The sequence below is a fragment of the Bos javanicus genome, chromosome 27 (genome assembly GCF_032452875.1).
Source record: "Bos javanicus breed banteng chromosome 27, ARS-OSU_banteng_1.0, whole genome shotgun sequence".
NCBI classification, from domain to species: domain Eukaryota; kingdom Metazoa; phylum Chordata; class Mammalia; order Artiodactyla; family Bovidae; genus Bos; species Bos javanicus.
The window spans coordinates 1,470,664-1,483,719 of record NC_083894.1 but is presented as its reverse complement, the minus strand read 5'-3'; the positions used below and the strand labels follow the sequence as shown (position 1 = coordinate 1,483,719).

Here is a 13,056-nt window from a genome sequence, read left to right as displayed (position 1 = left end):
ATCCTGGTCCTGGTGCCCGCCCTGATCCACACTGCCCACCCTGGTCCGTGGTGCCCACAATGGTCCTGGTGCCCACTCTGGTCCACGGTGCCCACCCTGATCTGCAGTGCCCACCCTGGTCCCGGTGCCTGCCCAGGTCCACGGTGCCCGCCCTGCTCCACAGTGCCCGCCCTGGTCCACGGTGCCCACCCTGATCCATGGTGCCTATCCTGGTCCCAGTGCCCGCCCTGATCCACACTGCACGCCCTGGTCCGCGGTGCCCGTCCTGGTCCACGGTGCCTGCTCTGGTCCTGGTGCCCACCCTGGTCCATGGTGCCCACCCTGATCCATGGTGCCTATCCTGGTCCCGGTGCCCGCCCTGATCCACGCTGCCCGCCCTGGTCCACAGTGCCTGCTCTGGTCCTGGTGCCCGCCCTGGTCCACGGTGCCCACCCTGATCCACGGTGCCCATCCTGGTCCTGGTGCCCGCCCTGATCCGCACTGCCCACCCTGGTCCGTGGTGCCCACAATGGTCCTGGTGCCCACCCTGGTCCACGGTGCCTGCTCTGGTCCTGGTGCCCGCCCTGGTCCACACTGTCCACAATGGTCCTGGTGCCTGCCCTGGTCCACGGTGCCCATCCTGGTCCTGGTCTCCACCCTAGTCCACAATGCCTGCCCTGGTCCATGGTGCCCATCGTGGTCCACAGTGCCCACCCTAATCCGTGCTGCTTGCCCTGATCCTGGTCCCCACCCTGGTCCCGGTGCCCGCCCTGGTCCCGGTGCCCACCCTGGTCCACACTGCCCACAATGGTCCTGGTGCCCTCCCTGGTCCACAGTGCCTGCCCTGATCTGTGGTGCCCACCCTGGTCCATAGTGCCCACCCTGGTCCCGGTGCCCGCCCTGGTCCATGGTGCCCACAATGGTTCGTGCTGCCCACCCTGGTCCATGGTGGGCACCCTGGTCCCGGTGCCCACCTTGATCTGTGCTGCCTTCCCTGGTCCTGGTCCCCACCCTAGTCTGTAGTGCCCACCCTGGTCCATGGTGCCCGTCGTGCTCCATGGTGCCCACCCTAGTCCATGCTGCTTGCCCTGGTCTTGATGCCCACCCTGATCCGCGGTGCCCACCCTGGTCCTGGTGCCCGACCTGGTGCATGGTGCTTGCCCTGGTCCTGGTGCCCGCCCTGGTCCATGCTGCCTGCCCTGGTCCTGGTCCCCGCCCTGGTCCGCACTACCTCCATGCGGCCGCCCGAGTCCCTGGGATGGAACTTTAGGCTCGGTGCTCTCAGAAGCACAGCTTAGGGAGGAACCAGTCCCTCTCTCCTTGACCCGGCAGTGTGAGCCCAGGGCCCGCCCCAGGCTGTGCCCAGGCTCTGCGGAGGCTGCCTGAAGAGGCCTGTAGCTGCTCATGGAGTCCAGGCTCCAGCCCAGCCTCAGGGCTCAAGGCCAGCGCGGCCCTGCTGCTCAGAGGCTCCCCACCCTGGACAGTCCCCTTGGCCGCTCCTGCCCACCCCCTAGAATACAGACCCGCTGGAACAGCAAACCATCCCAGAGATGAGGCAGCTTCCTGCAGCCGCCACAGCCTGACTTCCCTCTCCCCAAGCCCCGAACAGGAGGAGACCTGACTCCACCTCCGGGGTCTGCAGCCTGGGCCCAGGTTTCCCACAACCTGGCACGGTCTGTGCGCCCTGCTGAGGATACGACTCCTGAGCCGTGAGAGTCCAGCTCCTGACTGAATGCGTTCAACTGAACTGTTTTATTCAGCTGATTCATTCAACAGATTCCTTTCAAATCCCTAAGTTCGCGAGGTGCTGAGAGGCTGGCATGGACATGCGCTCGGGGTCTCGTCTTTCATCAAAGGGCAGACGCGGGTGCTCAGGAGCCATGTGTCCCTCCTGCTGGAGCCGACCCGGCGTGGAGCAGAGGCCTGGAGCACCAGGCACTGAGTCTTGCCCTGTGGGGTCCGGGTGCTCCCAGAACTCTCAGAGCCTCTGCGTTCTGAGTGGCCTGGATTCTGCCTCGGGATCCTGCAGAGCGGGGCTGGTACCCCATGTCCTTGCATCTTCTGCAGGCGGCTCCACAGCCCCATTGCGGGTCTGTTGTGGAACACCCAGGACGGCTCAGAGACCCCGCGGCTGCCGTGCTAGGTGGGGGCCGCCTGCAGCCGAGTCTGTGTAGTCTGAGACTGCAGGCTGGGGATGCTGCTGACGACCGGGTCCACTCTCCCTATGGGCAGGAAAGCACAGAGGCCGTGATGCCCCGACTGTCCCACTGAAGGGTCGTGTCTTAATGTTCTGGGGTCCCTGAGAGCCCGGGGGGACTGTGCCCTCCCCCAGCTCATTCTGTGAGGGGCCTCTATGGGGGACAGTGAGGTGACCTCCAAGGTTGTCCTGCTGGTCTCTGGCACTGCCTGGATGCCAGCAATGCTCACTCCTTGGACAGCCATCTCCTCTTCGCCTCAGCCTCTGTATCCCACACAGTTATGGTAAAGACAGAGGAGAAAGTGCAAAGCTGTACCCTTCTCTGCAGAGCTAGTCTTAAGTGTTTTGTTCCAAAATTTGTCACATCATATTTTTCACACAAGACTACAGGAAGGATAAATGATTGTTGTTTGATAGTTAATATGATTTATTTGTTTGGGAAACATTTAATGCCATAAAACCTGAAAGTTTTTGAATTATTATCCAGAATAGATAATTTCCATCTTCTCATGCTGCTTGCTCATTTTTCTTCTTTTTGCTCAAACAGAAGCCTCTGCACTGCACTCCCATGTTCCGCTGGCTGCTTACCCTGTTACCTAAGTCCTAATGACAGCCACACAGGGAGGCATTGGTACCCTTGTACTGATGGGGGGATCTCCCGGGGACTAGAAGCGTGCTGGTGGCCACAAACCCCGAGCCCGGGGCCTGTGTTCTCAGCACCTGGTATGAGCTTCCTACGTGTTTACTGGCCACACCAAAGGAAGGTCTCCAAGATTACTGTCCTGAAGTCCGACTCTCTTGACCTGCTCCTGGGTCCACCAACAGAATGCAGTCGACCTTCGTGTCTGGCTGACCCCCGTCACTCAAGGCTGGGAAGAGGTAGGGACCGAGACACACCAATGGAACATAGTCTCTGGCAAAAAGGAACCTCTCTGTCACTGGAGATACCACACTAGCAAAATTCTTCATGATGGAGGAATCGAGAAGGGACACGGCCACACTGTGTCCCCCGGCCTCCAGCACTGCTCTGTCCTCAGTGCTCAGCATTCAGTGCATTTGGTGACTTCCCTCCAAGCCACAGACGGGGGGTTTGTGCACACTGACGACTCTGACCAAGAGGGACTGATTTCAAGTATGCAAGATTGGTTCCAAATTTAAAAATCAATGATGTAATCCCCACATCAGCAAGTTTAAAAAGAAAAACCACGTGATCATATCAACAGATGCAAAAAAAAAGCACCTGACAAAGTCCAACCCCCACGTACAATAAAAACTCTCAGTAAACTATGAACAGAAGGGGACTTCAACTTGATAAAACACACGAGTGGAAACTTACTGTTAATACCACTTCATGGTGAGGAACCAGATGTTTTCCAGCTAAATTGGGAACAAGGTAAGGATGACCCTCACCAGATCATACTGGAATTCTCAGCTAACATAATGAGACCAAAAAGAGGAAATAAAAAGTATACAGATTGCCAAGGAAGAAATAAAATCCTTATTGTTTGCAAATGACATGATTTTCCATGTAGAAAATCCCAAAGAATCAATTAAAAAATTCCTGGAAATAACATGTGATTACAGCAAGGTTGCAGAATACAAGGTTAACACTGAAAAGTTAACTGCTGTCTTACATACTAGCAATGAGCAATAGGATTTTGAAATTAAAAATGCAAAGCCATTTATACTGGCAACAAAAAATGAAATAATAGTGTACGTCTAATAAAATGTATACAAGGTCTATAGGAGGAAAACTACAGAATTCTGATGAAAGAAATCAAAGAAGATCTAAACAAATGAAGAGCTATTTCATGTATATTGATTTGTTGTTGTTTGTTCATTCACTAAGTTGTGTCCAGCTCTTTGCGACCCATGGACTGCAGCATACCAGGCTTCCATGTCCTTCACCATCTCCTGGAGCTTGCTCAAGGTCATGTCCATTGAGTCGGTGATGCCATCCAACCATCTCATCCTCTGTCATCCCCTTCTCCTCCTGCTTTCAATCTTTCCCAGCAGCAGGGTGTTTTCCAATGAGTCAGTTCTTTGTATCAGGTGGCCAAATTATTGGAGTCTAAGCTTCAGCATCAGTCCTTCCAATGAATATTCAGGACTGATCTCCTTTAGGATGGACTGGTCAGATCTCCTTGCAGTCCAAGGGACTCTCAAGAGTCTTCTCCAACAACACAGTTCAAAAGCATCAATTCTTTGGTGCTCAGCTTTCTTTATAGTCCAACTCTCACACTCATACATGACTAATGGGAAAAACCATAGCTTTGACTAGATGGACCTTTTTTGGCAAAGTAACATCTTTGCTTTTTAATATGCTGTCTAGGTTGGTCATAGTTATGTATATTATAGGAAGACTCAATATTGCCACAATCCTGGAACAACTAGATATTCAGATGTAAAAAAGAAAAAAAGAATCTGGATACAGACCTTAAACCTTTCATAAACATTAACAGAAAACAAATTGTACACCTAAATATTTATCTTACGTTTATCTTAGTTTGTGGGGCTTGGAAATCTGAACTAGATCCTGCTGGGGTACAGGACAGACAGTAGCCAGGCTGGGTCCTCCTGGGCGGGGGCTCTGGGGAGCTGGCTCCCACCTTCTCTGGCTCTGAGGCCGACCTCCCCGCATGGGCCAGGGCTCCTGCATCTACCAGCCGAGGGGAGTGCATCTCACCCCGCCCTTGTCTTCTGTCCCAAGGACACCCTCGGCTGCACAGTGGGCGGCCTGTGGGCCAGGAGAGGACACCGTGCACTGGACAGATATTCTTATTTCTGACTAATTGTGGACACTGGCAGTAAAGAACCCACCTGCCAATGCAGGCAGATGTAACAGATGTGGGTTCCATCCCTGGGTCAGAATGATCCCCTTGAGGAGGGCACAGCAACCCACTCTGGTATTCTTATCTGGAGAATCTCACAGACAGAGGACCTGGTGGGCCACAGTCTACAGGGTCACAAGAGTTGGACACAACTGAAGCAACTTAGCACACAGGCATGTGGACATCTTCGTCCCACCCGACTCTGCTTCCCCGCCCCCTCCACGTCCACCTGGCCCCTGGCCCCATGCTCCCCCGACTGCTCAGCTCAGCGGTGGCCTTCTCTGCAGGGGGCGCCCGAATGTGCTCCGTTAAAGAAAGCCAAAGCCCTGCACAGCCTGAAGAACCAAGAATTTTCAGAAAACAATGTAGGGTTATTGGCATCTTTTGCGTCCAGATCTAAACGGCCATTTTTACGTGGCAGGGTTTCAGTGCCCCCCTGACGGGGGGTGGCTGGCTGGATCTCCAACTCTGCAGGGTTGGACACTGTGCTGTTTATCATGGTATGAGCCTGGTCGGGGGTGGGAGACGGGCCCTGACCCCTCGGCATGGTTCCATCACTTCCCTTGGCTCTGATTATTGACTAAAGAGTTCACCTTCTAGTTTCGAGGACTGGAGCGTAATTAGGAGCTTTAACCGAGGAAGGCTGTGGTTCCCGCCAGGCCGTGCCCGCAGACAAGCTCGGGAGACTCACCATCATTTCTGGGCTCAGGAGCTCTGTCTCCTCATCAGTTTCCAGCCAGCATCTGTCTCTGGGAGGCAGGCGTATGCTGGGTGGTGACAGGCTGGTGCGTGCACAGACGGCGGGTGCTGGTGATGGCCAGCTCCCTGTGACGGTACAGCATCTCTTTCCTCTCTCCCTCCTTCCGCCAGGCTGGAGGACATGGGGCTGCCTCTGTGCAGGGACCCCACGCCAGCCAGGGCCACGTGGACCCTCCTGTCCCCTCCCCTATGTCCCTGAGATGACAGTGAGAACACTTAGAGCAGCTTGGCTACACGCTCACCTCCCAGGCTAGAGCCAGGGTCACGGGGAAGCCAGATTAGAGACTTGGGTGCCGACTTTCCTTTAGGAAATGTTATTAATAACTTACACACAGTTTGTCTCATGAGTCTTCAGACGAATGCGTAAAAGTTACTAGCGTTTCCTGGCCTCAGCTTCATGGACGTGGCAGTGAGCTAGCGCGCACAAGCTAGTGTGCGTGGGCATCTGCAATCAGCTGCAGTCCACAGAATTTTCAGCAAAGCGAACTGCTTGACAAGACCAGTTGGTGCAATGTTTTGAATTATTAACAACCTTGAGTGTGGGTGTTTTCCTGTTTGGTTTACTGTGAGTCTTGGCTTCACTTAATAAGAGTATACAGTGAAGCCTGAGGGAAACCTTAGAATTTTGGGCTCTAATTTTCTAAAAATTAGAGAATCTGTAATACTCTAATTGTATTAGAGTATTGTAAAGTATGTGGGCATTAAGGTTCAAGGAAGAATAGCCATACACACGTGGCTGGAGCAAATATCCTTTAACCTCCATCCCTAATACCTCTGGTAATTTAACCACAATTTGCAGAAAGAGTGATCTTATGCTTAGGAAATTGTGTGAAATAAGTAACTGATTATACTGTCAGGATAAATGTAAATACAATTACTGGGTTATTTTTAGTTTATAGGGCATTGTTATATTTAACATTTCTGTGTATTGGGTCATATGCTTGTCCTGTCATGTAACTGCTTTCTGCGGTTTGCACAAGGAGTTTCTCTGTGGTCTCTCTGCCCAGGGCCCCTTCTGCTGCGTGGGAGCCTTGGGGTGGGGCAGGGGCCCCAGCCTTCATTCTGCCGCCGAGGTGATGCAGGTGGGTCGTGGGCATGGATTCAAAGAGGCTTATGTGCATTGTTAGTTACAAGTTTAATGCTAATCAAAGCTAGCGTTTATTTTTCAGTCAGATCTATGATTTGGGAAAGCTAGCGTTGACATAAAATATGCATGCTTTTTGTTCCACTTGATAAGACGGAACGTAACAGTTCTCTTTTAAATGACTAAACAGACTTCGGGGTCCAATTCCATCCACACGGCACAACAGACAATACAGCCGCCATCCTGAGGACCTCATTGGTTGAAACCCTTTCAGCTCCATTCTCTGGTGATGATAGGAATGCTTGTTCATAGCAATGGCTTTCAGCTGAATTAAGTTGTGGCCTGGAGGGCACTTTCTGGTTGAGAAGCTAGAACAAACACGGAGATATGTCCAGTTCTTGACAGCAACTGAGCAAGCAGATAGAGCACCCCCTCACGTGCACCTGTCGGTTCCATGTCTAGGCGTAACTTATCCTCAACCACAGAACAGCTCAAGTTCAGGTGCCAAATCCATGGTTGCCTTTTGTTTATAAACTGGATACACTGGACGGGATGTAGGATACTTTGGTTTCTTGGAGAAGGAAGATCCAAGGGGTAGAATGATTCCACCCTGGTTCAGCTCAGATTCAGAGTGGCTTCTCTTTTATCAGTGACCTGGGACAATCACTGACCTCTGTGGGCTTCAGTCCCCGCACAGGTGTCCTGAGGATGCCGTGGGGCTTGGCTCACTGGACGAGGTGCCCATCAGCAGCAGGAAGCACTGCAGGGGTCCTTGGAGCCACCTAAGCCCCCTTCCCTTTCTTTTTTCATTCTGTTCCTTGGATTGCTAATTGCCAAGGGCTTCCCTGGTGGCTCAGTGGTAATGAACCTGCCTTGCAATGCAGGAGATATGGGTTCGATCCCTGGGTGGGGAAGGTCCCATGGAGGAGGGAATGGCAATCCACTCCAGTATTCTTGCCTGGAGAACCCCATAGACAGAGGAGCCTGGTGGGCTACAGTCCACGGGGTTGCAAAGAGTTGGACATGACTTCGTGACTAAGCAGCAACAACAGCAAAGGAGTAGGACAGGACCGAGTGACTGAGAAGCACACCAGCGCCCGCCTCAGTCTTGATGCCAACAATAAACAAGGGCTGTGACAACCGCTGAGCCCTGGTGAGACTTCTCACAGCCCCAGTACGTCTGCTCCTTCTCATTTCCACAGACCACAGAGCTCCTCCAGAAGCCTGGCCTCACCCCCGCCAGCTGACCGCTCACTTCCACTCGCTTTCTACGTCCGGATGCCAGGCTTCACAAGCGCGATCCCCAAACAGATCAGAACACCGCCCTGTTTCTACCTAAGCGTCTGTCCACATGACAAGACAGACACACATCCGGGTGACTTCTGACTCGGGTCTGAACGGATGTGTGCTTTTGAGTCACAGGCAGTTGAAGAGGCAAACCCTTACACACATGCAAATCCTCAAAATCAAAAAGCAGTCTTGGAATCCTTGTTTTCAGTGTTTGCAGATGAGGTTAGGAGCCATGGAGGTTGATTTCTAGAATAACTCTGAGGAAGCCAGACCTATGTCAGGGAGCCAGGGCCTGTCTTCCAAGTTCAGGGGCAACCCGGTGCCCACGCAGCCCTCCCTGTCTGCACCCCCGAGCCCTGGAGAGGGGCCTGTCCCACGGCACGGGCCCCTCGGCCCTCGGGTTTGGTGGCAGGAACAGCGTTGCTGCTCCTCCGTGTCTGGAAGGGCTTGTCCCGGAGACGGTGGTGGAAGCAGCCCTCTTCAGCAGGCTCTCTGGCCCCAGGTCTGCCGCGTTTCAATGAATGCCATCGGTGCCCCTCGCAGGACTGAGTTCATTTCTCTCGTACACACAGAGGTGATGTGCTGGCTTCTTTCCGACTCCTCCTCGGCCACATGGGGGCTGCAGAGTCAGGCATCCTGCTGGTGGTGCATGGTGGCTGTTGTGTGGAAGAAGGAAGTCTGCTGTTCCCTAAGCTGCAAGGTCGTGGTGTCAGGAGGGGGCCTTTGGGAGGTGATGAGGTCACGGGGGTGGGAGGACCAGTGCCCTGACAGCAGAGACCCCCGGGAGCCCCCAGCCCCGCCTCCATGGGAGGACACAGTGAGCAGAGCCCTCCGTGATCCAGCAAGAGGGTCCTCCCTGACACCGCCTCTGCTCGCACTCTGCCCTGACCCCCAGCCTCCAGAGCTGGAGAAATAAACGCCCGCTCTTTACAAGCCCCTAGTCTGTGGCACTTTTTTTTTTTTAACAGCAGCTGAAATGGAGTAAGACAAAGCCACACACGCAGTCTCCGAGGTGGGAATGAGTCGATAGATTTACTGTTCGAGAAGGGAATCGGCCAGGAGAGGAGCCGTAATTCACCATGCAGCATCCAGGCTCGGGAACCGTGTAAGTTAAACACTGATGCTCAGGGAAGAGCTCGGGCGCACGCTCCAGGAATGCAGATGAAGAAACGCAGTCTCCTGATTGCCACAGAAACAAGTATTGGTAACTCTTAAGACTGATTTTGATTTGTGCAGAAATTAAGTTTTAACATGAAGTTACCAAATAAGATACATGTTTTGGACTGTCCCCTTGCCAGCTGGCATGTGACCTTTCATTTTCTGAAGCTTCTGACAAGGGATGTCACACTCTCCAGGGTGCAGGGATCCCCTTGGGGGGCTCTGCAGTGGACAGGGGCAAGGGGGGGTGCTCTGAGGTGGCAGGATGGAAGGATGCAGTAAGTGGATATGTCACTGTCCAGACACAAATGTGGTGAGGCACCGTGTCCACTGTTTCTAGAAACTTCTAGAAATTTACCTGAAGGAATTAAGTGTGGACGCTGCTCAAGTTGCAGAGTTACACCTCTATACGTACATTGAGGGGCGATTATAAAAGGACGCAAAAAGGAGTTCTGAAAGGGCAGTTCTTTTGAAATGAGTTATGTGTCAGATTACTATGAGACAGTCACGCAGTTACATGGTGTGCAGACCTTAACAATGCCACGTAATGTGCTTTATTAAAATATTTTCACAACCTGCACCCATCCTGAAGAAGGCTTTAGGTATTGGCAGCTGTTATTTTATATTCAGGTATTTTTAAAGCTGCACAGTTTGTCCTTTTTCTCCGTGTTTTGTCTCACATAATATTTGCCTAACATTCTTTGATCATTTCGTCCACCTTTTTTTTTTTTTTTATTTCAGTTTGTAATTGACTTGCTGGTGCAAAGTTTGGTTCAACAGAACAGTCCTCATAAGTGTTTATAAATCACCAACTCATCACAACCGACTTAAACATAGCATTCACAGGAATGAAGAAAAGCCATTATTAGAAATCACATCTCCTATAACTGAGCCAATGTCACAAAAATCACTGGCAGGCAATTTAATTTCACTGCCTCTGAGAGTCTTCTCTTGAAATGCTTCTTCTGGGAAAAGTGGGTTTTCTCTTTTTTTGTAGTCACTTTGAATATGTGGCATTAATGCACTTTTATCACTGACTTTAGATTAATTTCACAGAAACCTTCTTTATCTTCCTCTCTTTCATGGCCATTTTGCCCATCATAAAGTTACTTTTCACGCATGACACCCTTCAGAGAGAACGTCTGAGCCCTGAAATGGCTAAAGGCAAGGAGTGTGGGTCTCATCTCCAAAAAGATGACTTCACTCATCTGTCACTGAAGAAAATTTAAGGGTTTTCAGTGAATGTCACATACCTGTCCTTGGCGCTTTTGAAATTGAGGCCAGTTAAGAAAAATAAGCAGTATCTTGAATGGGACCAGAGGCAGAGTTCCTCCACTGTTTTATGCCTTTAACCTCGACCAGGCAGTAAAACGTCTGAGTTTTGTAAATGGTGGTGACTCATTTCACTGCAACAGTGTTCACATCATTAGGAAGTGTTTTAAATTTTAATGCAACATGGTAGAATCAGAAGCTCAGAAGAGCCTTTAAAAACTTGTCCATTTTCACCTTCTTGATTTAGAGATGAGGAAACTAGAAAACTCAGTTTGGAAAATGTCTAAAATGACGATGTCTGCTCCCAGTTACTTTCTGTAGCAGCACTGGGAACATAGCTCAGACCTTCTCACCTTCCTTTCTCCCTCTGTTCTTTCCTCCCTTCCTTTCAGGAACCTTCTATAAATGATGCTTGCACATGCTCTACGCTGTGTCCCTGGCCTTAGGCACGAGATGGAGTCACTAGAGACTGCTTACAGACAACAAGCCCACCGGGAACCAGTGCCCACATGCCCCAGGTGATGCTGACCATGAGAGGCGGGTTGCGCCCTTGGGTTTCAGCGGGTGGGCTGCTCGAGACCCCTGGGCCCCGCTCCTGTGGGCACACTGCTGCCCGGAGCCACAGCCAGTCTAGCAGCCACGTGGCTCTTTCCTGAGTCGCCTGACGGCTGATGGGGCCTCCGTGGTGACCACGTGGGGACGGGGCAACATTCCCAGAGTGACTCTGTGGCCAAGTCACCACATCCTCCAGCTGGTCTCTCCCCAAGTCCTTTGAAGCATGCCTGTTCTGCTCACTGGAGGCACCACCCTCCCCTCACATCCAGACTGCAGAGACGGACCACTAAGCACCTTCTGTCCCTAATGGTGGGGTGGCTTCTCCCCAACAATGAGAGTCAGGCCCCCGCACTCGGGCTGGGCTGGCCCAGGGGACACAGCACCCCGCGGACTGCGCCCGCCCAGAGGGTCAGCTCCTGGGTGGATGCAGCCCCTGCATCAGCCCCCAGGGCTCCCCACCATGGACATGGAGACGTAACCTCAGGGCGCCAAGTCCCGCTACAGAAATGGGAGGCTGCCACAGACACAGTACTGATGCTGAGCCATCTCAGACCCAGGACAAATGCAGGTGAGTTACCATCAATGTCTCAGGAGACAGACGGCCCACGAGTCACCCTTTCATCCGGAAGCTTCACAGAGTGAAACCAAAACCATCGCATGCGGATTCATTCCACCAACACAGCCAGAACTCCTTCTAAGAAGGAGTTTTTACAATAAATAATTGTATTGGCCAATTTCCAGATAGAGAAAGGCTTGGTTAAACTGGCCAGTTGGAAATCAATTTCTAGTTCAATCATAACCAGTAACATACTTTCATTCCTTTAGGACTACCCCTGGTTTCACAATTTTACATTGAAAAGCAAACTTTTTCTGGTTCTAATTTCCTTTTAAAGAAAACACAGCTATACACAAGAGAACTCCTGTGATTTCAATATTATTCTTGAAGTCAATCAATGAGAAACATATCACTGGCTAAAGATTGGATACAAATTAAGAAAAATTCAAATTTAAATAGAATAGAAAGCAGACTTATGGTGCATAAGCTGGCCTCAGTGCAGCCACGGCAGACGGGCGTGAGAAGCCGAGGAGGCAGCTGCAAGTCCTTCGGGTGAATAACCTCATTAGGTGGACGTCCAGGAGCCCTGGGCCGTGGAGAGGGCGTGTATTCTCAGCTAGATTTCATGTGGATGCCGTTCAACCGTTTGACGCTGAATTTATCCAACGCTCCTTGTTTCCAGCAGGAGCACTTGCCCCGTTTTATGTAAGCCCGACTCCATGTCAATCGGTGATGGCTGAGTCTGGTTCCAGCTTCACTGTGTCCATGGCGCATAAAAATAAAATTTGCACGTGATTTTAATGAGCACTGGGGAAAATAGAGTATGACAGTAATTTGGAAGCAAGCACATAATTGCACTCAGCATCCAAACCACAGTGGAGCTGGCCTCGCCTGGAGAATTCAGCTGTTTAATGTCAAGTAACAGTTACCCAAAAAAAATGCAAATAAAACAGCCTTTCCCTCCCTCAGATTGACTTAGGGTTTTAGTGAAGGAGGAAGAAAGGAGAGGGGTCTCATTCTACACATGTAGACACGTCTCAATTATGTTACTGCGGCCTTAATAATTAACAGTAATAACTATTTAATAATTCATCCATGATGATCTGGAGCAAATGTGTTCTCACCTAGAGTGCCCACGGTGTTTACAAACTGCTATTTAGGAAAATCTCTCACCACATCTACTTGGATCTGACTAGGAGCCCTGAGGGCAACTGTACATGTGAAGCCCTTTGTAAGCAGGGTGCCGGTGCCCCGAGCAGCACCCGGCGCGGGGTACTCTACCTGGGTCGTCCTCAGCCGGCCCCGGGAAGCTGATGCCCGGCTGGGCCAGGTCCGCGCCTTCCTCCTCTGCAAAGAGAGAGACAGTCACGGTTCA

General features: G+C 51.6%; 1 protein-coding gene across 6 annotated transcripts in view; it reads right to left on the bottom strand.

Annotated features, from left to right (window-relative positions):
• DLGAP2 (DLG associated protein 2) overlaps positions 1 to 13,056 on the bottom strand; it is a 647,652-nt gene that overhangs the window by 112,014 nt on the left and 522,582 nt on the right. For all 6 annotated transcript variants that reach the window (XM_061404053.1, XM_061404052.1, XM_061404055.1 and 3 more), the window contains one exon: positions 12,963 to 13,028. In XM_061404053.1, the coding sequence (XP_061260037.1) occupies positions 12,963 to 13,028 (66 nt within the window). The remainder of the gene's footprint in view (positions 1 to 12,962; positions 13,029 to 13,056) is intronic.